At 37.6% G+C, this 25,887-nt stretch overlaps 2 protein-coding genes across 6 annotated transcripts; one reads left to right on the plus strand and one right to left on the minus strand.

The window, feature by feature from the left end:
- Nucleotides 1-3,287: 3,287 nt before the first annotated feature.
- On the minus strand, nt 3,288-18,453 carry lmbr1l (limb development membrane protein 1-like). 2 transcript variants are annotated; one of them, XM_060894388.1, is made up of 18 exons: nt 18,411-18,453; nt 18,137-18,211; nt 12,997-13,081; nt 11,636-11,669; nt 11,263-11,402; nt 10,673-10,776; nt 10,394-10,517; nt 9,631-9,699; nt 9,269-9,333; nt 8,326-8,398; nt 8,095-8,181; nt 7,902-7,978; nt 7,723-7,800; nt 7,524-7,597; nt 6,786-6,876; nt 6,608-6,674; nt 6,249-6,410; nt 3,288-4,907 (listed from the first exon to the last, which is right to left on the minus strand). In XM_060894388.1, exons 2-18 carry the CDS (start codon nt 18,200-18,202, stop codon nt 4,822-4,824), a joined length of 1,482 nt encoding a protein of 493 aa, XP_060750371.1. In that variant the 5' UTR covers nt 18,203-18,211; nt 18,411-18,453; the 3' UTR covers nt 3,288-4,821. The 2 variants fall into 2 exon arrangements, with proteins under 2 accessions (XP_060750371.1, XP_060750370.1); XM_060894387.1 differs by lacking the exon at nt 18,411-18,453 and having other exon boundaries at nt 18,137-18,404.
- Nucleotides 18,454-21,695: 3,242 nt separating this feature from the next.
- On the plus strand, nt 21,696-24,852 carry dnajc22 (DnaJ (Hsp40) homolog, subfamily C, member 22). 4 transcript variants are annotated; one of them, XM_060894393.1, is made up of 4 exons: nt 21,696-21,917; nt 22,287-22,907; nt 23,077-23,369; nt 24,543-24,852. In XM_060894393.1, the coding sequence occupies exons 2-4, from the start codon at nt 22,361-22,363 to the stop codon at nt 24,723-24,725; spliced, it is 1,023 nt and encodes a 340-aa protein (XP_060750376.1). In that variant the 5' UTR covers nt 21,696-21,917; nt 22,287-22,360; the 3' UTR covers nt 24,726-24,852. The 4 variants fall into 4 exon arrangements, with proteins under 4 accessions (XP_060750376.1, XP_060750377.1, XP_060750374.1 ...); XM_060894394.1 differs by having other exon boundaries at nt 22,339-22,907; XM_060894391.1 differs by having other exon boundaries at nt 21,696-21,913.
- The last annotated feature ends 1,035 nt before the right edge of the window (nt 24,853-25,887 follow it).

Consider the following 25,887-nt stretch of genomic DNA (forward strand, 5'->3'; position numbering starts at 1 on the left):
CACTCCCCTATTTCAGGATGGGAGTATGTAGTGCCATGAATGGCCATGTTTCCTGAGCAGCCACAGCACAGAAAACAAGATCTTTCCTGCCAGAATTACTCCAGCTCGCTTTGTTCCCCGTCACAGTGGGCTTGTGACTGCACCTGGGCTCAGAATAGCATGCTGCTGTTGAGCTCATTCCAGCATGCTCAGCTTCAGTAAAATTAGATGCTGAGTCATTTATAAAGCTCTTAGTTCCATTGGCTTCTAATCATCTGTCATGAGATGTCCATCAGATAAGGCTTGTAACTGAAATTGTAGCCATAACATACAACTGTGTATATGTATGTGTATATAACAAGCACTCCAAACCTAGGACTGGTCAGAGGATGTATGTTAGACTTAAAAAAAGCTGATTAGACACTGTGAAGGATTTCTATTTCCTGACAGAGAAACTGATGGCAAGGGCGGTCAAGGAGCAGACTCTCCAGCAGATCCAGCAGGCCATTCTGAGCTGTTTCAACTGTTATCAGGGCAGGAAAAAGCAGTGTGCTGCATTGCAAGGAGAGGACAAGTTCGAGGTTTGCGTTAGGTCTCATTAGCAACAGCAGGCAAACTCTGATGACCTCACATAACACTCTTGTCATAGCTTAACGCTATGAGACACAGGCTGACAGAAGAGTATGATCTGTAGGTATGTTTATGACAGTAAGCTGTGATATATGTCGTACTACAATCGTGGCATCCTTTTAGCCCTTATGTCATGCGTTTAATATATAGAGATACTTTTCAACAAGAGATTTAGGCTTGCCATCGTGTGACAGCCGTGATGCTGCAACAGGCTGGACAATAGCTAGCCAGGGTGGAACTTCCCGGCCCTGAGGCAAGCAGGTTAGAGGTCAAAAGAAAAAAATATACACTCATACCGGCTATCACATTTGGTACATATCTAAGAACTTCTATTGTCTTTCCAGGTAAATACATGACTATAAATAATAAGGAACCAACTGGATGGTTCCACAATTGCTGCACCAAATGATCTATTTTTAATTCCATTTAAATTTACCTTTAAAACACTAATATATTCAGCACTTACAAATGTTCTGTGGCCATTCAAAAATTTCTATTGTTAACCCAATTTATCATACAATCCCATTTTTAGTAAGATGTCTTTGCTGAAAATGGTTGCATTTGCTCTTGAACAACAGGGTTGAAGTTTTAGCATAGAATTAGCAAATACACAAAAATGTGCTTAAACTAGCATCCACGATAATGGAATTAAGACAAACATTGTTTTCTTATGATTTATTTTATTTTAATTAAAAATTTGCCTTCAAACTGAAATTTGCAGGAAATATTGAACATTTGAAAGGACCAGATTAATCAATATAATTGTCTTGTAGATTATTCCAGAAAAATTAATGAGGAAAATCTAACAGGTCAATGTACATTTTTCATAACCTGTAATGGATGACTAATGGAAAAATGATATTTTGGAAATGAGTTCATTCATTCATTTTCTACCGCTTATCCGAACTACCTCGGGTCACGGGGAGCCTGTGCGTCCTCATCTCAGGCGTCATCGGGCATCAAGGCAGGATACACCCTGGACGGAGTGCCAACCCATCACAGGGCACACACACACTCTCATTCACTCACGCAATCACACACTACGGACAATTTTCCAGAGATGCCAATCAACCTACCATGCATGTCTTTGGACTGGGGGAGGAAACCGGAGTACCCGGAGGAAACCCCCGAGACCCGGGGAGAACATGCAAACTGCACACACACAAGGCAAAGGCGGGAATCGAACCCCCAACCCTGGAGGTGTGAGGCGAACGTGCTAACCACTAAGCCACCATGCCCCCTGGAAATGAGTTGTTATATGGATTTACACAATATTGCAAATCTATTACGATTGTGAAGTATTTTAATGATTGTGTTTAAAATAAAGGTGTAGGCAAGGAAAAGAATGAGACAAGAATTGACTTCTAAGTAATGTAGATATTTTATTAATGCTTTATTTATCTTAAATATGCACATAGGTTGTTGTGAATGACACTTTTCCTGTGAATGCCATGTCTAAAATCTTTAAATGAATTCTAACACAAAAGTTAAAATCATCAAACTTGTTCCCGTAACTTCATTGCTCACAGTGGGAGTATTAATCTCTTTTGAAGTGTGTGAAGTAAGTGTGCTGAGAGTGTGCAGTGAGGGTGTGGGGACACACCGGCAGTCGGACTGTATGGCCCATTATCAGATGATTAGCAAGAAGTCTCGCCTTTTCCTGCCACCAGTTTTCTATTTGGCTGTAGGAATAATAACTCCTAGTGCACTTTGGCTCACACTTCAAAAAGCTAACTGTCAGGAAAGTTAATCTAAGACTTTCCCCCTTCATTCTTGTGTTTTGACAATAAAGATAGCCTATCACATGCCACGAAAAGCCGTCCGTCTCCCACTTTGTGTCTGATATGCCGAAGTAATTCTGACCAGTCAAATGGTCTCAGTTACTCAAAAGCTGTGATGTGTGTCCACCCTTTACACCACATTCAGGAAAAGAAATACAATGAATTTGTGACAAGGACTTCTGTCATAATCCCCCCAGGATAAGCTGATAAGGATAGAACAAACACAAAGAACAAGAGTTTCCATACCTTCCTACATAATCTATGTTAATGGTAACCAAGAGCAAAATGAACTAGGTGTATTTTTAAAATTATTTATGAATAAAATGGCACATATATAGATATATAGAGTGTCTGCCATAGCTGAGGCTCTTATCAGCACCCACACAGAGGAAACTCGGATAGAAAACATCTGCAAAAATCAAAACTATCCTCAATCAAGACATCCAACAAGAAACAGCAATCAGAAGACCGGGCGTCTTTTTCCGTTCGGAATGATGGACAAAAAGGAAAAGGAAATGAACATTGGGCAGAGAAAATGGACGCAAGTGATGAGGCGAAGGAGAGAGAGTGCACGTGGCCAGGGTGCTGCTGTTGCTGATGATGATATAGAAGTTGATGTGCCAGGGCATCTGCATGGAGGAAGGCAGAGGCTGGACAAGCAGTGGCGTCGCTTTCTACAGGCTTGCTGACAGACCCTGGACACAAAGACGCTGCTGATTAAAGCTGGACAGCTCAGCATAGGGGGTAGGCGCATAAAGAGACACACAGGCCCAACAAAACAAAAATGCAATCACAGCGGTGGAACTCTAGTTTATACAACACTTCTTGAAATATGTACTTCTTGTACTGCTGCCCTTTACAGTGACTAAAAACTTCACAAAGGACAAAGAGACAGTGTTTAGAAAATACATTTATTGTTCTTTTGTGTGATTCAAAAGTTCATTTACAGACAGACAATGTAAACAATGTGTAGTTGTGTTCAAATTATTACTATTTTTCTACCCTTGTCAGTGAATAGTTTTTTTTATAAATACCTTCTTAACAATTTAAGATACCTACACAGGTTTGAATTGGATTTCTATACCTCATAATTTCTAATTAAGACAGCTCAAAAAGTCTTTCAATCTTTCTACCAGCTGCAATCGACCACATGCAATACAAACGCATATTGTGGAAAAAAGTGAGCTCCTTACTGATAGTGTATGAGAGCAAAAAAGGCATACCATATTAAATCACAAGCTTGTAGTGTGACTGGAATATAATGTCCCCTTCTGGCCATCTCTTGCAAAACATTTGTTTAAAACATGCTGATACAGCAAATGAAGTAAAAGTGATGGTATAAATAGTTTGTAAAAAAAGGTTTTGTTTTTTTTAATAAAAAATAATAATAATAATGATACAATAGCTCAAGAGAAGAAAAGCAGTATCACTGTTAGCTAGGCAAGCTAATCTCCCTGTATATCTGTGATTAAAATCGGTTTGCATTTCACTGACTAGACACTGCATGTCATGGATTTAGGACCGGAACGTAATCTTCCACATAGATGGAACATAATCTTATATCCAACACACACTTCCAGTATATTATTGCACATGGTTAATTAACACATAATAAAAAATATTCACAGTTACAATGGTCCAAGACATATTTTAAAACCTGGATTTATCAAAGGCAGCAAGTTTGAAATAAGGTGCTTGTAAAACTTAACTATAAAAGATAAACATGTCTCTTGTGCAGAAGTCCAAGCTTTTTTAACATTGAGGAAAAAACTTTACAAAAGAGAAGCTTACTCTCTATTCACTCAACAAGATTGTTTCATCTAAATGTAAGGAGCATCCTGTATCCTCCCTCTCTCAGCAGACTGGGCTTCCTGCGACAACCTTCCTCCAAAAGTGTCTTTAAGACCCATGAGGAACAGCAATGGGATGGATGCACTCTAAAAATAGTGGTGGATGGGAGGAAGGGGTCTTGGCTGAGCTCTGCTGTACCGAGCTCAACAGGAAAGGGACAGTCGAGTTTAAGAGGTCGTTCTCTGAAATAGCTTCAGTGGACGGCTATGCATCAATCACAGTCGCACCTCTGACAGCCAGTGCAGTGTTTGATCAAAAAATGTAAACACAGGACCTTTAGAGAACATGAAGTCAGCCTTAAAGGGAGCACTTTAAGAACTTTGCATGTTTGTGAAACCACAAACAATACCTGCAATAAAAGCTTAAATGCTCAAAGCCCTGTAGTTTAAAGCTGTAATGAGAACGTCACTGCTTTAACGTTCTCCGGACTGCAAAAAACCTCAATCCTCCACCAGCCTTCTGGGGATCCGTTTACCCATAGGCTGCGACTGAACAAGTCAGGTCTGAAATTTTCCACTGGATTTAAAAATGCTTCCTGAGCTGATCTACCAGGAAAACTGCCTGGGAAAAAAAAAAAAAATCACTGGATTTTTGAGAGTCCGCTTGCCATCAGGAGCCTGAAATGGACTGCAGATCGGGAGACAGTGAAAGGCAGGCGATGGAGACCTGTTTATGGAAAGAATAGAAGAAATGTTAATTGACTGGAATTTTTTTCAGTGATTTATTTTCTAAACTGTACAGTCTGGGTTGATCTGTGCTCTTGGTATCCTCAGATTCTTGTTATTGTTTTGAGCATGCTGGGATGCTTTTATGCTCAGCACAATTGGAAAGAGTTATTATTTTATCCATGCCATGATCAGAGTCAGAGGTGCTCTTCATTCTGTTGTAAACATTACCTGAAGCTTTGACCTTTATTTGCCTGATATTTTCCTGATGCCAAAAGCATTATCTGAAGGTATTAGATAACTGCATAAATGTTCAGGCACACATACATAATGTTCCTTATAAAGTGGACGGTGAGTGTGTATCATATATATTGAGAAGAAAGACACTCTCAACTGATTTCAGGTAGACCTTTCTAAAGAGTATATAATAACTCTGATCAAAAGTATTTTTCTAACACAATTATAGCTCTGTAGTATTCTTAGCCGCTGACCTATTTGTATTAGCAGGGGAAGCAATTCTGTATAGCACTTTGGAGAAGGGTGTATGCTAGATGATGTAAACTTAAATGCAATCCCAGTAAGAAATACCATACGTCTCATGATTGATTTTTAGGGTGTGTTCATTTGTTTTATTTGTATTTGGTGGAGGGCAGATGGTGTGTGTGTGCGCGCGCGTGCTGAGGTGGTTGACATTTAGTCTTTGGCCCGTAGGGAACCCTACTGCCCTGCTGTCCCCTTTTACTTTCCTGAGAGAATTGTCCTCTTTCTATCTGAGGAAAAGAGACCAGCCCTTAGGGAAACACGTCCTGCTCTAGAAACACCTAAGCTAAAGACCAAATGAAAACACGCACATACACAGACACACACACTCACAGCAGTCCTAGTTAGCAGAACCACCAGCCCTATTGTATGTTGTCAGTACATCGCACACTGGACAAATATCAACTGAAACCAGATTGTCAGTTGTTAGTCAGACACTGGTACATTCTGATTTGCTTGGAAAATATTACAACTCACTCCTATATAACATTTGCAGGATTATTTGTATCTGTATAGGCATCACTGAGCTCTAACCAAAGACAAGTTAGTTGTTAAAAAGTGGGATATAACTGACAGCTGATCAAGATGGTAGTGGCATCCAGACAGGATTAACAAGCCAAGGGAATGTGTAAACAAGTATAAGGAAAGAAATGTCATATGATTCACTTTTGTCTGGACAGCTTATTAAAACCCCCCATACATTTCCCATGTGACATTAAGGCCACATACAAATCCATCTAAGCCACCTTTGCATACTTCAGCTAACACAAGTAATGTCCTAAAAAAAAGTCCTAAAACTAACCAAAGGCACGAATGAGTTCCCTCTGCACGGCCCATGTGACTGTGTTGATTAAACAGGCGGAGGTGAGACCAGCAAAGAGCACGTTATACAGGAAGACTATGTGGAAGTTTCCCAGCCAGTTGTACCTTCCAAAGTCCCCAAACAGATCAAACCTTGTGATTCCTAAATACAATCAGGGAGAAAAGTAAAAATTTCACAAGACAGCAAATGAACAAGAAGTGAATTGATACTGTTTGATGAAACATACTCTTGAGAAAAGCACATTACAATCAACATTTCTGGGCAAAAGAGTTTTGAAAAAGTCTTTTGTTTTCATCTAACAAACACAAATCAAATCAGTTTTCCATAGCATTGCTCACCCAGAGTACGAGAGAATACAGGAAGAGCTGAACTGAGAACCATGAGACACACACAGTTCACTATAATCTGTAAAGACACACACAAGCTCAAATTGTGAGAATATGTTTAAAAATGACCATGTGAGCATTTCTGCACTGATGGGACTATATGTGTGTGTGTGTGTGTAGCACACTGTACCTGTGTAAGGTTGGTGTCTTGAGCTTGAGGCCGAAGGCTGCTGAAAAGAGGAGAGCTGTAGAAACCAACCACTGAGGACACCATCAGATAGCTAGCATTAAAGTTAAGGGCCAAAACATGTCACACACAAAAGTATATGATCTAATAATATATAAGACAAGAAGATTCATTGCACACTTTGGCAGCGGATAGCATTGGCCTGGTTCAATACTGAACTAATTGTTGTTACAATGTGGAGTTTTGAATTTTCTATACATGTCTGCATGGATTTCCTCTGTCTTTTACAGTTATGGCATTTTTACAGATTTCTTTTTAAATTTGTCACTTTCCCTGTACCACCTTTACAACAGGAGTCAAAAAAGGTCCCTGTAACTAAAACTAGGCAGCTATAGTCAGCCCAGGTATCTCTAGTGGAAACTGCTCTAATCTTCTGATGTATGAAATCTAAGTGTCATTGAAACTAAACACCACTGTAACACAGCGCCCCCTTGTGGACAATCTTTAGCCTGCCGAGTAAATGAGGGGCAAAGCTTGTTCTGACAGGGTCTCATCTCACAAAAGAGTTGATAGACTCGATTAAAATGTTATTTTCGCAGCATTTGCACTCCATGTGAGAATAGATTATGTTTCTGAGAAGCGCATTTGGAATAAAACAAAACTACATCGATAAATGTTCACCAGTGACTCAAACAAATCATGTTGATTAAAAAACACATCAAAACTATGAAGAAAGGATACAGGAAAAGAACAACTTGTACTGTGGCCCCCAAAGAGCCAAACATGGAGAAGGAAGCTAAGCCCAAATGCGGGTCCTGTAATAAAAAAATACAGTGGAATACATTATGTATGTGTGTATGTATGTACAGTATGTATGTATGTATGTGCATACAAACACATATATAAAATGTTATGTGTGTACCAATGAAATAAATCTTACCCCTATCCCTCTGGGCAAGGCAGACTCATCAAAAAGCAGTTCCAACACATGGAAACACACCATCAACACACACACCACCTGAAAAGCAATATCAACAAGCCATCGCATTATTAAAGCATGAATTAATATTATTTAATATTCCAAACAAACAGAATCTATATTATAATGCTAATCCTTACAGTTAATGCTAAGAGTAGGAGCATGACCAGTGGGTAGCCCAGATTACGCTGCCATGCAGATGCCTTTCTTCGTGTCTCTGTAAAAGAACATAAAAAATAAATAAATAAAGTAGAAAAAGTGCTGAAAACCGAGTGAAATCCACTAAGGATTCATGTGAATTTACAGTCCTACATGTGAGTTGAGGATTCTCACCTAGAGCCATGCGCTTGGCCTTTATGCTCACAATCTGCTTCTTCATTGTCTCCATATTCAGGCTCAGCCAGCAGGAGGTGCTGCTTCCTGAGAGAGCGAGACAGAGAGAGAGAGACAGAGACAGAGAGACACAGAGACAGAGAGAGACAGAGAGTAATTAGTTACTGAGTGGATGTCAGCAATTAATACAGCAGTTATAGAGCCTCATGTCACCCATAATCCCTGACTCACGTTTAAGTTTCCGTGAGAGAGAAGCCTCTTCAAACACAGTACAGTTCATCGTCTCTTCCACATCCTCCAGCAGCTGTCCAACCAGAAGCAATCATCAGCATCACTTCAACTTTGATCTATTGATCTATTTTATTTTTGCTTTTATGAAATACTTGTTTATTCACATATAAATGTCTAGAAAGGCTTGAATAATTACACAGTTCCACACATATGAGATCAAGTACTTTTTAGTTCAAAACATTCTCTTCTTCTATTTATTTTACAACTTGATATTAGAAATATAACTGTAAAAAACAGATTTTCGTGCTACTATTTTGAAATGCTACTGGCATTCAGATGGACCATATTTAAATAATGGGTACATGCTATTGTGCCAAAAACCTGCTTTCCTATTAGTTGGTGTTTAAATGTTAAAAACTCAAAAAAGCCATCATACCTATAGGAAGGTTTGTTCTGAATACTGGGCTTCTCAAGTTTTTTTTATTACTTGAATGTTTACTTAGAAATGCTTTGGCTCTGATGCGTCATACTGTGGAATGCTGCATTTAATCCTCCAGATGTAAAAGTACTGTATATAGGCCAGTATGTGAATAACGCTGCTACCACTTGTGTCACGCATGAAATATAAACCAGTCCTCTTTGTTCCACCTTAGCCTGTATCAACCCATCAAACCATGCAGTGTTTTATTCTTTATGAATTGTTTGAACCGAGTAGTGACGGCAGAAAGAGCTGCACCTTATCAAACACGCCTGCTGACGCTGACGCTTTTGAGAAGCTATGTCAAGCGAGCATAAACTTTCTTTTCACTAGACTGGTAAATCAGTGCAAGGAATAATATTAGCTTTATATTGACTTACATTCTACATATGTTACTGTTATAATAAAATGTTCAAATGTTTCAGTTATGTGGGATATTGAAAAACCAATATCTTGAATGCTTACCCGTGGTTTAACCAATAAACTTCCAGTGACGCTAAACATCCGTGACATTCCAAAGGGAGTGCATACTATTGAAGAGAAATGCAGAACAGTCAGCACAATAAAAAAAAAAAAAAAGACAAACAGAAAACATTAATTCATCAAAAATCACTAGTCACAGCGTCTGGACCATAAGCAAATGCATCAACATTATGGCACATTCTGAGAACTCTGACATTTTGCTTAGCCATATTATGCTATAGTATGAATTTTCAAACAATTTTAAAGAAGAAAAAAAAAAAAGAATGACGAAATTAAAGTAACATATTAAAGGAGATTATACATGTATTCTAACCCTCTATTCATTCCACCCAAAACACACTTACATAATAGCAGCAGCACTCCAAACAGTGAGATACAAGAATAGAGGTAGGGCAGGTAGTACTCCCACAGGTCTGAAATAATATACAAGGGACTGAGATTAACAGCTGGAGAAAAAAATCTGTTTACTGCAATGTTTACTTCATTTCAGTAGGAAATAACTCAAAAATAATTATATATCGCAGCGCAGATAAATGCTCGATTCAATAATTAATTTTCAAAGTTTTCAAGTCTGCGAGTTTCATTCATCAATGCATTCATTCTAATACATCATTTCAACTGTAGCAACGTTTTTAAAAAAAAGTGTAATATAGTTTTATAGTGAGTTGTGTCTGAGGAGACATTTATTTAGCATATTGGGAAAGAGTATCCAGGCTTTCAAACACGGCTTTATAAATAAATCAAAGATAAAACTGTAATATGAACTCCTGACATGGTAAAATAACGACATCTTATTTTTGACTTATGCAGTGGAGAAAGAGACTGCCGAGAAAATGACCCCGTGTAGCTGCTATAATAATAGTGTTTTACAAACGTTCTACACAACAACATACATGTTGTTCGTTTATTATTAATAAAAATATAAATGTTGACAAATTGTTGTGGTATAAGAATAGAACGCATCTGATGGTAGTCAGCTTTCATGGTGGTAACAGAGCCTTGCTTTGTTCTGAATCATCTCTTGTAAAGGTCTTATTTCTTAATCACACAACAAACTATATTTAGTAAAGTGCATCAAAAAGAAATGTGTTCTATAAACACACTCACCGTAGAGACTTTCCCTGGCAATGTTATCATGAAGTAGCGCTGATGCCACCCACACAATGCCGAGCACCAGCAGACTGAGCAGAAGCAACATCACAGTGGTCTCGTACACCCGGGCCATCACACCCTGTAACACAATCAATCAATCACTCACTCACTCCACACACTGGTTGTTGACTTAATGTGTTGATTTTCTACAAGATTCAGAAACCAACGGGCAAATCAAATCAATGCATTTAAGATATATAACTGAGGAGTTACTAAATTAAAAATGCTGATTACCTTTCTGGAGCCAACAAAGCCTTCTGACTCTGTAAAGAAGTAAGCGAAGGGCATGAGGAAGACCAAGGAGAGGTTGGAAAAGAGAAAGACCAAGTTCCAGAGACCTGCATAACAAAAGAAGGATATAATACGCCAGTAAGAAAATGTGTAGGAACCATGCGAGTGCACTGTGCTGGAGTGGATCGTATAAAACTCTAATATTGGATCTGTAAGTACATCAACTGACTGTATTATAGGAATACAGTGTCTTTGGTAATATTACTAGAAATCTTTTGAGCCACGGTGAAGTAACAGAAAATTAATTTGCACGTGCTGACTGAATTTAGCACATACCATTGTTATTACTAGAGCCTTGGCTCTGATTGTTAGTGCCAGTGCTCACAAGTGAATGTCAATCATGATTTGTATGAGCAAACACCTGGCCTGATACCAAGAAAACAGGCCTATAATGTCAATCAACACTTTTTATGATTGTGCTTTCGGCTTTTACATCAATCAAATCTGAACACAGTCATTAACTGACGTTCTAGATGCTTGCATGTGCTAGTGTGTGTGCGTGTTTTTGTGAGAGTGTGTGTGTTTCTGTGTACCGTGGATAAGCGACCCATTTAGCCACTGCATGTAGTAGTTGTGTGGAAAAGAGAGCAGGACCTCATTGGACAGGATGGAGATGGGCAGGAGGAGAACTGCACCCATGGCTACAGAGAGAGTGAACGTACACAACCACAGCCTAGAGAGGGCACAAAGCCAAAGAAAAGAACAGTGTGTGTTAGTGACACGAGTCCAGCTATAAAATGAGGAGACAAAACACCATGATGGAGGGACAAAGTGCAAACCAGTGCAGATATTAACAATCAGAACACAGAGATAATCAGAGAAAAATCACACACGTGCGCTCGCGAGTCTTTTTATTACTTCAACACACTTGTTCCAATAGTCCATGTGAAGCAGTTTATTACTTACGCAATTTTATTCACAGTGGCATCCTCAACGTCATCTGGAGATAAAGCAGAGAGAGAGAACAAAAATCACAATGACGTTGTCAGTGTGCATTAAGTAAGTCTTACGAAATTTTGTATGTTGAAGTCAAATTGTTCTGATCTGCAAGCTTCCTTCCTTTACTCAATGTTATTCAAGCAGTATGACCAAATTTGTTACAGAACTGTAGACAGACAGCAACAGACAAGCAGATGAATAGAACCAGACAGAGAAAGACAGGTCATCAGAAAGACCTGAAAAACAGCAGGAAATGAGACAAAGACATAAAAAAAAGACAGACAGCAAGACACAAATAACAAGACAGAGTCTGACAGAGACAGTTAAGGACAGAAAAGCAAGGAGAAACTCACGAATAAGACAAAACAGTGTATGAATGAAAAAAAAAAGCAAATCAAAAGAACAGGCAGCAAAACATACTATGAAATCACAGATATAATAATAGAGACACAATTATTGAAGGAAGGAAGAAATACAAAGAAATTACAGAAAGAACGCAAGACAATGGCTGCACGCTTATGAAATAGCAGTTAAACCTGACAAAATAATCAAACAAAGTAATAACTTGCTTTTTTTTTTTTTTAGAGAAGATGTAACACAAAGTTGTAGGTTAAAAAACTGATTAAAAAAAAAAATAAAAATACAAATCACATTTTACATCTCACAGAGAGGAAATCTGAAATATCTGGCTCCTAGGAATTGAGATTAACAAAGCTTGCGCAATTCAATTCTGCCACGAGGCAAAATGCATGAGAACTTTGAAACAGCAAAACAAACTTCTGCAGATTTCTGGATGACTTCGTGCCAAAATGACAATCAATCTGGGAACAATTTGGAAAATCTCCAAGCAATCTAACGACTCTGTTGTATTAACCTGCTGTTATTAAAGGAGCAAACAAGTGGTGCTTTGTGTCTCCATAAAACAGAATAAGTGGACGCATGTTGTCAGGCTTGGGGAAGTTGGAGGTAAGGAGCCGTGTGTTTATTATCTCACGGAAACATTCTTCACAACCCCCAACCACTTCATGTTGACAGGGACATTGCGTAAAGCCCTTCCACTGGCATCTGCAACACTGATCCTAGCATATCATCTTAACATCCCTGTGACAGAAACGCTCACATGCAGACAACCTCAGTCTATAGGCTAACATGTCTGCAATACAAAGCGAAAATACGGTATAAACGATCCAAAACATAAGCAAAAGATTTCTAGTGTTTCTTTAATGCTTTGACACTACGCATAACTTACTCTGCATCTTAAAATAATGCATGTGCAATACAGAAAACAGCATTTATGATGAGAAAGTGCCCAGGGCGACTATACTTACCAGTAACAAACTCGGCATTCTTCTTGTAGTGTGTCAGAATGAGGTAGGACAAGATATATAGGCAGACAAATAGCTGCACACAAATCTATGAAAAAAATAAATGAAGAATAATTACCAGGTTTGAAAAATGCTTGAACAGTGACTAAATCTACTAAATGGGGGGAAAATGCATAATACATGACTGTATAACGTGCAGTGATTATAAACAAAATCTGAACTAAATTTGAAGCTCACAAAAAAAAAAGATCACATTAAATATGATTAACTGTGTAACTAAGTGTGAAAGAAAAACGTGTTATTACATCAACAGGTTCTCAATAAGAACAGAATTTACATTATATGGATCTGAGAAGAGTTGCCTTTAGTACATTATCAGTGTTGGAAATAAGCTCTATTACCATCCAGAGTAAAAAGCAGCTCTTGGAAAACCTCCCATCATCCTGTACCCACACCCATGCAATCGCAAGCTTATCACTCCTGCACCATGCCGTGTTCATTCACAGCTGACCATACACACAGACAGCTTATCAATAGAGAACGTGCGTAAATGTGAAGCTAATAAAGGACTGAGCAGGCCAGGCATCTGGCTGTAACGGAGTGTTAAGAACACAATGCAGCCATGACGATACAAAGTCAGAGATGAATACATGGCATACCCAGGGCAAGGGGTTATAACACAGGACAAAATGGAAGATAGACAGCAGTAGTAGTGCAACTGATCGCTTACCAGCATACGTCCTATGTTAGGGTGATTACAAAACACAATACTTAGCCTATTATTAGCTTTTTCAAAGACCTGGCTAACAATATGAAATGTTTTCAATAATTAGCTGACTCAGCTATTAAAAGAAGAAAAGAAAAATACTGCTAGAGAACTAGTTACAGTAGCTTGTTAGGTTCTGACAGTGCCGCATTGGTACAATCTCCAGCCTTATCAGAGTGTGACAAGTCTGATACACATCCTCCCTTTTTTTGTTTAAAAGTGCAAATAGTGTTGCCATGTGGCTGATACTATTTTCCCGTGTTTAACTAGAAGAAAAAAAAAGTAGGAAAAGAGAGACTGAAATGATTGAAATACTAAACATTAAATACCTACCAATAAACTAAACTACATAGTCAAACCCACTTGACAATTAATATGGAGAAGTAACAGTCGATATTTACATGCATGGTTGATTAAATAAGAGCTGAATGACTGATTATTCCACTAGCACATACAGCAAAAATAATCCTGACTCACAGGATGAACTGTTTTTCTTTCCGAGGAAAAACCTGAATAACTGCCTGTACTTATCAATGTTCTGACATGAAACAAACTGACACGGGTCAAAATGCCCTACAGCCAACCAAGGATGTTTTGTTTATTAGGAAAACATTATGTAATTAATTTCATGTAACAATAAAAGGTCCGCTTTACCTTTTAATAGGCAAAACTGGAATTGTCTGGAATCTGTGCTAAAACTTCATGAATGACAAAGAGGAAATGAAAGAGCAGCAACAGATGGATAGGATTCTGGAAAGGATGGAAAGGATTGTGGCTCAAATCCCAGTGGCTAGTAAAACCAGATGAAAGTGGCTGACCAGGATTAAAAGAATGATCACAATGGCATTTAAACAGTCTGGGCAAATGTCTATTTGTCTGACGACCTGTAACATGTAGTCTGTTGTTGACCAACACATTTCAGTTTTAATACAATAAATGTTTACATACTGCAAGAAAATCAGATGTAATGGAGTAGTTTTCATCACTACTGTATTTCTGGTATTTTGTCATTGTTCTCTAGCCAGCGATGCATGTTTCAACACATTCATCCAGAAAGTATGGCAAGAAAAAATGAACTACTTGAACATCCTTTTGCAGTTCTTTAACCCTTTGACTATACAGTGGCACGATGCCATGATGTTGACATTAAACCTGTTTTAGATTTAATTGCTTTGTACACTTCAAATAATTGATTACACGTATAAATACAAAATCTGGGGTCGTTTTTTGCCTGTTTTTGGGGCAGCAACGCAAAGAGACACTCAATGCACAGCAAAATCACATCCTGCCACTCCAGGTGACACTGTATTAAGAACTCTGAGAAAGGAAGTAAAGCAGGAAACAGAAATTTCAACTCCAAAATGCAATCATCAGCAAAAAAAGCCAGATAACTATGACCGTGACTGGTAAAGCATGTGTTCAGATGCTTTACTGTGTAACTATTGTACAATCTCTCTACCTGAATCAGGGCTGTAAAAAAAAAAAAAAAGAACTTATACTTCCACCCTAAAGTGACAGATGGCTTTAGAAGACAATACACCACAACTAACGTCACCCATCCACCCAGTCTCATTGGCACTATGACAAAGCCTACAAGGAGGAGCAGCTTATGTTTTCTACTAACTATTTACATTAGAGGAGAAGCAGCTTAGAAACCAAACAAAGTTTTTTCTCCTAATTCAGGACTTGACACAACAGCACTGAACAGGAACAGCAGGTTAAATACTGTACCTGAGGTTAACAGCGAACTAGACAAAAAATAGGTTTGGAAATGTTTTTCTGATACACAGTGAATTCAATTAAATAAAACATTAAGCTAAAAAGCAACTATAAAATGTTGTAATATTTGCCTTGGTAATTACAGATTTCAGTGGTTCTATATATCTGCGAGCATTTTGATAAATTATGGCTTTACTGCGTTCTAAAAAAGGAGAAGAAAATGTCAAATCAACCCTGATCACAATCACTGTCACTGATTTTGTGTCGTTTGCTTATTGTTAAACAGAATTAGTTAAAATGACACAATAGTTAAGCTCAATGCACATGCTTGGCTTACTTAACACAATACAATAATTAACCTGACATGAGCTACCTTTTGAACTAACATTTTTTATTATTAACTTTTATCATTATTAAAAGTATAATAGCTACTGCTAGAAACGACCAGACATAGGAACAGTTTCTTCCCTCAGGCTATCCATCTGATGAACACAACATACACGGAACACACAACACTATTCATTTATATTTCAATTTGCACATTTCAATTTGCACATACAAACTGTCTATGTCAATGTCATTCTGTTACACAGTGGAGATTCTGTACTAAGACAAATTCCTCGTATGTGAAAACATACCTGGCAATAAAGATCTTTCTGATTCTGAAAGCTAGCATTAGCTAAGGTCACTACATTGCAATATGGTGGTGTAGCAGGTAGTCAACTCTTTAAAGCTCCAGGGCCCGCCAGTTCAATCCTGAGCTCAGGTTACTGTTTGTTTGTTTGAGGCTTTGGACGTTGTCTCTGGACTCACTATCAAAAAGGTGGTGGGTGGATTGGCTATTTGAAATAACCCCTTAACTTTCTTTCTGATATCAAGTCTTCCTGTGATGGCTTGCAGATCCACCATGACTCTGACCAAGATAAAGCAGCCACTTAATAGATAAATAACTACTATGATTTCTAGTATAATAAAGAATTCACTTATTATATTCACTTACTTGTTTATTAAATTGCAAGGAAGAGCATGTCATTTTTTTTCTCTAATGTAGTTTTCTTTCCATGTTGCTCACTCCTAACCCTAATTATGTTTCCAACCAACTCCAACCACAAGTATGTAAAGTCTCTTTTTATTGAGGCTTCTTGCTAAATATACAAACAACAGACCCCATTCATGAAGAGGATCGCTGCTCACCAAACTACCTGGCAAAACCTGGTTATTCAGGCTGGATCATACAACAGCATGTTGTACGCCCACAAACACGATCATGGGGTCACGATTCCCCCCACTCTTTTACTTCATCCTGTCTCAAGTGTGCAATTTCCAAAAACAAATTCTACAAATAGGCACAACTCTGTTTCATCACACTGTGTATAAGCAGTAATGCAAGCAGGATGCAATAGTACAGACATTTCCAACATTTGTAACCATTATTAATGCGCAGAATTTCTGACTTGTATCAACACACGTGTATACAAAGATTTGCTGAGTTCAATAACTACAGCTTAAACTTGTAAGACTTTGCAAATGTTATGATTATGGGAACAAATATTCCACATCCAGCACGAATGAGTCTCAGGAGAGCATAGAAGGTGCATGTTCACATGACTAGCAAAAACAAATCCAGTTCAGTTTTACATAACCCCACGATCACACGTTTTACATAGGCCAGGTCAAGATTATAACACCGACAGCAGACTATCATCTGTGGAGATCATCAGACACTGATCTGCTTCTGCAAGAGCTGAGTCAAGCTACAGGTTGAATTTCTCAACTGACTTGGATCTAACCAATAACACTGATGTTATTTCAACCTGATTTGTGTCTGACATTATGCACGTTTAGAATTATTCACTGCAGACATCGGAAAGTTGCTGAGTGTAAGATTTGTGCGGTCCCAGTGTAAAGGTCAGCATCGTTGCCTCGTCGTAAGTTTCTTCAGGACTGAAGTTCACTTTGCGTTACACAAGGACAAGTCCAATAAAAGACATCACCGCAGGTGGCTGATTATCTCACAAATTTGCAAGCCTCAAATACATTTTTTGAAATTCCATTTCGATTTCTAGCAAAAATATGTTACGCGTAAGATCCCTGGTGCTTGGAAAAATGCATCGGTTCCCTTATGCTTAAATTCTGCAAAGAGTTTAACTGCATTTACATTTATGGCATTTAACAGACACCATTATCCAGAGTGACTTACTTTTTTTTTTTTTTTTAATTTCTACGACTGAGAAATTGAAGGTTATTAAGGGCCTTGCTCAGGGGCCCAGCAGTGACAGCTTGGTGGATCTGGGATTCGAACCCATGACCTTCTGATCAGTAGTCCAAGTGTTACCACATCCCATAAATAACTAATAAAATATGATCACAGTGAATATTAAGATACTATGTTAATATTGTGGATACTATGCCGATATTAAAACACAGTAAAACGTTTAATGCTTATGGTTTCATATCAAGACTAGGAAAAAAGCACAGAATGTCCCAAAATGTAGTACCTGAATCGACTCCCTCCCCCTTCTTCTTTAATTATTTATTTTCGGGCATTTCACAATCATTAGGCTCAAATCACTCAACATGCAGCAAACACCTTGTTGTTATTGTTATCTTTGTTGGTCCATGTGATTATGTTAAAGTTGTTTGTACAATAAAACTTACTATGATCTCTCGGACCCTGTCGTGGAAAAGCTGCTCTCTAAGCGACACGTCGTCGTTTGTTTCCATCCCGAGGAGCTGAAATGAACATAAAGGCATTTAAGCTTCAACCAGAAAGAAGTTGTGTTTGTTTTAATGCAGACTGTCTTTAACCCGCGTTAACTCTCATTAAACCGGAGAAGTTACAAGCGAAGGTGATCCTAAACTACATTTCTACAGCTTTAAAGACACTGTTGTGTACAAGCTATAAAAAAAAAAACACGAGTGCATTCATTACTCGTAAGAAAACACCAACACACTGCAAACATTTTGACCCACGCTCTCTTACGCCTTCTATGGGGGGTTGCGTTAGAAGGGGGCGGAGAAATGGGCGGGGTTATCTGTGTTTAAAATAAAATAGGCGTGGCTTTCTCAGAGACAAAGGTTTCTGCTTCTCTGTACTGTAAATAAATTTTTCTTTCAACCAGTTCTGCTAAATTTTATTTCATTTATTTATGTATTTATTTTGAGGAGAAATGTGTAAATTATAAGAGCAGAAATCTCTTATATATATATTTTCTATAAAGAGATTTCTGCTGTTTATATATATATATATATATATGTGTGTGTGTGTGTGTGAGTGTATATATATACACATATAGTGTATATATATATATATCTATATATATAGATAGATAGATATAGATAGATAGATAGATATAGATATAGATATTAATCGGTATCGTTACATGTTACATATACCTATTGTTATTGGTATATAGGTTTTGTTAAAGATTTAATGAAGTGATCAGTTTGGTATGTTAGTTGAAGCCATGTGTGTAACTATTAATCCTTTGCCCACCCCAACCTCTCTACGGAGGCAACAATACTGAATACTGAACACCTGCCTCAGTAAGTCTGTGGTATGCTAAGAATCTTCCTCCTCGAAGAACACAAGCACCTGGGGTCCTCTAAAACCTTGTTTAGGCCATGGAATTATACATACAGTCCCATCTGAAATGATTGGAATGGCATGGCCAGTTCATTTTTCTCAAAAGATAATTAAAAGATGATTCATAATCAATTTCAACTTTTCATATTTTATATCCAGTAATTATATATACATATGTTAAACAACATAGAACCTAACACATTTTTTATGAGACCACCCACCATTTAACTCAAGCAAGGATATTGAAACATGTGACTGACGTGTTTCTTCTAACCCACATGTGTTTCGTCCGTCGGTTTCACCTCATGAGTTAATATAGCATTTTTTTTAAACAAACTGTAAGGCAGTACTAAAAGTGTGGACAAGCGTCACAAAAGAAGAAACCAACAATTTCGTAATGTCAGTAAGTGACAGGCATGATAAACCTATTTCAATCAACAGATATGCAATCCTATGTCATTGTTACTTTAATTAACTTTAAGACATTAGTTCCTTTATTTTTGCTAACCTAAAATTTGGATGGACTGATGCAAAAGGTTCCATGTTTTAGGTTATTTAACACATCTCAAGCACATCTTGAACTAATTTTCAAATCCTAAACTCTCATTTCATATCCATCTTTTGATCTCAAACCCAGTTGTCTTTGGTTTACAGCAAAAAAAAAAAAAAGAACTCTGACCTTGCCATTCTAATAGTTTTTGATGGGACTGTAAATGGGACTAGGAATTTAATCATGTCTGCAATAAGGTAGCATATTGTTTACCATTTGTGCCATTACCATTTCCAATGTGCTGCTCATCTTTCAGACCATTTTTTGTGTAGAATGAAGTCCTTTTGGGAATTTTTATATTACCATAAATTGCCTTAATATAATGATGTTAGGCAGCATTTCACATCAGAATCAGAATCAGAATCAGATTTATTGGCCAAGTGTGTTGACACACACAAGGAATTTGGTTCCAGCTGTTTGTGACTCTCAAAAGTACAGACATAAATAACACTATACTATACAAACTATACAAGACAATGCAGACAATGATATACAATATAGACCGAATGAGTATTAAATATGAATATAGAATATGAACGATCAGTTATGTACATAAAGTGTGGGAGTGCAAATAACAATATTGTGCAATATTATGCTTTTTGTACAATATGTATACAGATACATACAATACATATACAGATGATTTGATGACTGACAGTCCTGATAATACAGTACTTATAGATATGAAGCAGTGAATATAATTATGGTGAGTTGTTGATCAGGGTGATTGCCTGGGGAAAGAAACTGTTCCTTTGCCTGGCAGTTTTAGTAAGCAAAGCTGAAAGGTTGTGTTCAGGGTGCGAAGGGTCAGTGGTGATTTTTCCTGCCCGGTTTCTGGTTCTTGTGTCGTACAAGTCCTGGGGAGTGAGCAGGGGAGCACCAATTGTTTTTTCTGTTTTTACTGTGCGTTGCATTCTGTTTCTGTCCTGTTTTGTTGCTGCACCAAACCAGATGGTGATGGATGTGACAGGTTCAATGACTGCAATGTAGAGATGCATCAACAGCTCCTGTGGCAGACCATACTTCCTTAATTGATGTAGAAAGTACATCCTCTGCTGGGCCTTTTTGATGATGGAGTTTATGTTGCACTCTCATTTCAGGTCTTGGGAAATGGTAGTGCCCAGAAACTTGAAGGCCTCCATAGATAACACCGGGCTAATGGATATTAGGAGGGGGGAGTAGTGTTGAAGGGACTTTCCTAAAGTCCACTATCATCTCCACAGATTTGAGGGTGTTTAGCTCTAGACTGTTCTGTCGCTCCACCTCCTGCCGGTATGCAGACTCATCGCCATCTTGGATGAGACTGATGAGCGTAGTATCATCTGCAAATTTCAGGAGTTTAACAGTTTGGTCACTTGAAGTGCAGTCATTAGTGTAGAGGGAGAATAGAAGTGAGGAGAGGACACATCCCTGTGGAGCGCCAGTGCTGACTGTCCGAAAGCTGGTGATCCACTGACAGATGGAAGTGGGTATAGTGAGCCTTAGGAGTTTGGAGTGGAGAATTTCCGGAATTATAGTATTAAAAGCCGAACTGAAGTCGACAAAGAGAATCCGCCAGTATGTGAATCCGCCAGGATTTCCAGGATGTGAGATTTCCTCCCACCATCCAAAATCATGACAATGGATCAGTCAGTAACTCTAAATGGCCTGAGGTGTAAATAATTGTGTTACATTGTTTCCTCCAGGGGAAGGTTCCAGAGCCACCAAAAGCCTGACCAGAATACTGAATGAATTTTGCTGGAAAGTGTTAAAATTAAAACAAGATAGTTATTTGAATAAAAGTGTCAAGACAAGCCAAAAAAAATTGGGTGCTCCAGGCAAAAAAAAAAAAAACTTTTTTGAACCTGAATGTAGTTTGAAAAATAAGAAAAAAAATTTCTCTTGTGTTTTGAATGGTGCTGATCTCTAGTTTAATCAATGTATAATGTGTTGTGTATTACTTCTGTTTACATCCTAATAGTTCAGCAAAAGAGTTTGATATTCATGTACAGACAGAGCTCTGTCAAACCTTTAATGTTTGATCAGCAAGGGTGTATTACGTTAACATTACAAAGACTGCTGCAATTTTATCTTCCAAAGTCCAAAGTCTAATTTGACACCAATATGGATGGTGTTCATTTCAGGCGAGTTTGGAGCAGATTTGTGGGAGAAACTCCTAGACTTTTCACTGAACTTATTTTTTTGTCTTTGTAATATGCCTGAGCAACTTTGAATCCACGTGTATTATTTTGAGCAATTATATTTCTGTCAGTTGTGAAACTGAAGGAAGACACTGGCCATTTTTACAAGCCATCTACACGTAGGTATTGTGACTCGTGACTTGAAAAACATATTTACATATAAACTTACTGAAAATTACAAGTAGTTGGGAATTATTAATTTATATGTTTGCAGTAGTTGACGTAGTAGTTGATGTCATGTTATTAAATTTGTAATTGTGTTATTGTAGTGGTTTATTTATTCTGAATTTATTTAGCAAGTTAAAGTGCTTTCTTTCTCAGGCAGAGTAAGTAAAATGTGACAGGTTGTGTTGAGTTATAGTTGCAGATACCATCAGTCATGTCACTCAAAGTGAATGTTAAAAATAAAATGCATTAATAAAGCTCTGACTTCACATTGATGTCTCTGTACTATATTATTTTAGCATTTTTTGTTTGTTTTTGTGTGTGCAGATTGTTAGCAAAATTTTTCTTATCATTGAAGAGAAGTGTTTTCTTCTGCTAGATGAAATTTTTAAGATGCTCTTATGCCTAAGCATCTAATAACAACCTACGCCCTCTGGGCAGTGGGAGGCCCACTGGGACTTCATCACCTGTACCTCGGGAGGGATAGTCATGCTCTCTTGTGGATACTCACTCTGGGTGGTTTTGGTTTCGGCTGGCTCAGAGAGTTCTTCCGAATCCCAGCTTACGTGAGCGAAGCCAACAAAGAGACTGAGAAAGTTAGACGTCCATCCGGCAATCCTCCACCAGTTGGCTTGGTTCGTGTTGCTGGCCAGGTTTGCGTTGGCATTTACTTTGGATCACTTGCTTTGATTAGTCTGAACTCTCTGAACTTCTTCTACCTGCTTGTGCTGCCATTGAGTGTTGGTGCAGGGGTTCACCTCGTGTCCTGCGTTGGTCAACAAACGTCTGACCCACAGAAGATCCTCACTGCATGTATCATGACCTCGGCCATATTCTACGGCAGCAAACTCTCACCTCTTCCCATCAGCATAGCAGCTAGTGTCACTGCCGCACAGCATAGAAAGTTTAAAGCTCCCCAACATGCTGGATCTCCACCAGAGCCACTGGGTTGGTCGTATAAACATACAAACACAATCCAAATCACATATCTGATCTAAAATATATAATTTAATTCATTTACAATATGAGAAATAAACATATTAGTATTCTTGTGATGTTGTAATTTCATTCTTCTTGTCACTGTTAAATGTATTTTTTCTATTTCTATGTTTCCTAGGACCTCGTGTCTATCGCCTTAGCCTAGCTCTGCTGGCTTTCTCCGCTCCTCTGGGATACTGCATTTTTCACAACACAACAGCTACTTTATACTACATTTCAGACTGTGTGGCAGCATTTCTTGACATGTTTTGGTTCGTTCCTTGGCTCAGAGGGGTTGTGGAGTTCTTTCTGCTGTTGCCATACCGGATATTGTGCGCAGTGACTGGAGGAAGTTACTATGAGGAAAGCTGGAAGAAGGTTCTGGAAATACTTCTCAATGAATACAGCAAAAGAGAGATTGAGGCAATGAAGGTGAGGCTAAATAAACTGTGTTAGATGTCAAATCAACTGTGTTAAATCTCATCTCAAAGCCCATGTTAAGCTTGAAGCACAAACTAAAGATCCAGATTTATGAGGCTGTTGCTCAAATACCCTCAGCAGGTATGAAGTAAGAAAGGAACTGGGTTGTATTTTAATGTGCTATTTCTTGCATTGGTCTTGGAGGACACATGCTCTGCATGTTTTAGTGTTTTCTTTACTCTAGCACACAGGTACACGTACATGATATATATGGATTGTGAAAATGTGCATGCAACAACAGACATATTACAGCAAACTAACTGAGAATTTTTTTTTATAAATCAAATTTGAATATTTATAAAGGAAAAAAACAACATTGATCATATTTCTATAGCAGCATGTTCTATGATATGGAATGTTTCATCTATTCATGAACAACAGAATTTTTTATTAAAGCAGCTAGAGAAGTCATGCCCTCACCAGACTGTCTTTTTTTCTATTTTAATGTGATAATAAGACGAAAAAGATGCAGCTTTTTATGCCAACGAGAAACAGGACAGCGCAAAATCCTCTGTCCTGAAGACTTTCCCATGACAAAAAAATTACTGACTGTAACAAAGCCCTGAAAGTTTTTCTATTATTTTCCATTCTTTACAAGTTTCCTTACAGAAACCCTTTCCCCTCTATTATTAGCTTCAAATTATGTGGAGTATCTGCCTGGGAATAAAACTCCATGAGCAACTATAGATACAATAGAAATATTATAATTTAATACGGGACTAAATCCGTGATTTGTCTTACTGGTAGCAATTACAATTAAGTAATCAATAGCACTGGTGCATAATGGGTTTTTCTACAGATATTTCACAGTCCTTCTTATAGATTCTCAATTAAAATGCATTACACATTAAAGGACTAATTCACAGTTTTCTTACCTTATTATGTCTTACCTTATTACCTTTTCTGCTATCTGTAATAGACAAGTCAAATATTTTCAGTTTGCATAACTTTAGGACAAAATTAAGATGACTAAATAATTGTATTTATAGCAATAAAATGTCTAGTCAAAAATTTGCAGTTTTCTTTCTGAAAGTGATATAAATAATCTCCAATAACCTATGCACTCTCTTTTCCTTTATAAATATCTTAAGCTGTACAAGGTCTGAGTTCTCTCCTCTGTTCTAGGTGTTGTCAGTGTCTGAGGGAGCCACGCTGGAGGAGATTGCTCACAGCTACAGGGAGCTTGCTAAATTATGGCACCCAGACAAGAACCCCAACAAGAAACAAGAAGCAGAAGAGATGTTCATTAAAATCAATGATGCATATGAGACGCTGCTCCACAGACATAAGCCTCAAAGCAGGAAATGACTTTAGACTGCATGTCTGGTGTAGTCTGCCATCCAGAGGTTATAAAGTGTACTTTCTGGAGTATAATTGCATAAAAATTACATGCTGATGCGTATTACATTTGAAAATAAAGGCATTGTATAATTCCTTTGTTTTTTGCTCACAACACAAAGTTGTATTCACACTGAATGGTTTTTTGAGCAGCACTGTGACACAGCACCTTCTTTCCATGTCTATGTGAGTTTCTTCCAGATGCTTGGGTTTCCTCCCACTTCTGTAAAACATGTTGGTAAGGCGGTTTCATGACTCAAAATTTACTTTAGGCTATCTCTGTTTGTGTTTGACCCTAAATAGGATTAAACAATGACTGATGTCAAGTCAAGCAGAGCTTTATTAACATCCCAGTCATATACAATATACAAAACACAGCTGAGAGTGTTTCTCTTGCACCCACAACTCACTGAATGAATTATCAAATATTCAGCCAAATTTGCCTCTTTGAAGAAAATATTATTTGCCCATTGTTGCATTACTTAAAAAAGATCTGTCTTTATTTGTCTGTTAAATCATTTAGCAGATGCCTTTTATTCAAACAAACTTAAAGAAGTAGATTTACTGCTGCAACCAGGCAATCAAAGATAGGTATAAATTATTTAATTAAACAGATAATTTGGAGTAAATGTTCAGCTTAGATTTTTTTTATATTTTTATACTACTACTTGCTTTTGATTGCATAAAAACTACTATTATGACTTATACTACCACCAACACCATCAAAAACAACAACAATAATAATTTCCTGCATCCAAGCTCGTTTTCTTATTCAGTTTAGATGAGTAGCCTCCCAAATAAACAGTTTTTTATTAAAATATTTTAGATTATTATGTATAATATTTTATAATAGTTTATATATTAAAACATGTTTTAATTCTTTGGTTGAGCATAAGAAATTATATAAATTATAATTTAAAGATTAATTAGATACTTGTACACATGTAGACTATTATGTATAGAAAATGTCTAAAAACAGTGTTTTTGTTAATAATACCAGATGTGCAGCTTTATGCCTTCAAACTACCTAATGTTGAGTTAAAGTTATAGAACATAAAGCATTCATTATAATTCTGTTTGTGTCAGCCTTCTCCAGTAGAATCTAGTGCATTGTATGTGTGCAGTTAACTGC

Source organism: Tachysurus vachellii, chromosome 19 (genome assembly GCF_030014155.1).
Source record: "Tachysurus vachellii isolate PV-2020 chromosome 19, HZAU_Pvac_v1, whole genome shotgun sequence".
Taxonomy (NCBI): domain Eukaryota; kingdom Metazoa; phylum Chordata; class Actinopteri; order Siluriformes; family Bagridae; genus Tachysurus; species Tachysurus vachellii.

Excerpts from the sequence above, each read along its gene's own strand:
- lmbr1l (XM_060894387.1), bottom strand. The coding sequence starts at position 18,232 with ATGCCTTTATGTTCATTTCAGCTCCTCGGGATGGAAACAAACGACGAC. Across the intron at positions 13,082-18,136 it reads ACAGGGTCCGAGAGATCATA|ATTTGTGTGCAGCTATTTGT; the intron begins GTAAGTTTTATT and ends TTTTTTTCATAG. Across the intron at positions 7,979-8,094 it reads GGCCAAGCGCATGGCTCTAG|AGACACGAAGAAAGGCATCT; the intron begins GTGAGAATCCTC and ends GTTCTTTTACAG.
- dnajc22 (XM_060894393.1), top strand. The coding sequence starts at position 22,361 with ATGCCTAAGCATCTAATAACAACCTACGCCCTCTGGGCAGTGGGAGGC. Across the intron at positions 22,908-23,076 it reads ATCTCCACCAGAGCCACTGG|GACCTCGTGTCTATCGCCTT; the intron begins GTTGGTCGTATA and ends TATGTTTCCTAG. Across the intron at positions 23,370-24,542 it reads GAGAGATTGAGGCAATGAAG|GTGTTGTCAGTGTCTGAGGG; the intron begins GTGAGGCTAAAT and ends CCTCTGTTCTAG.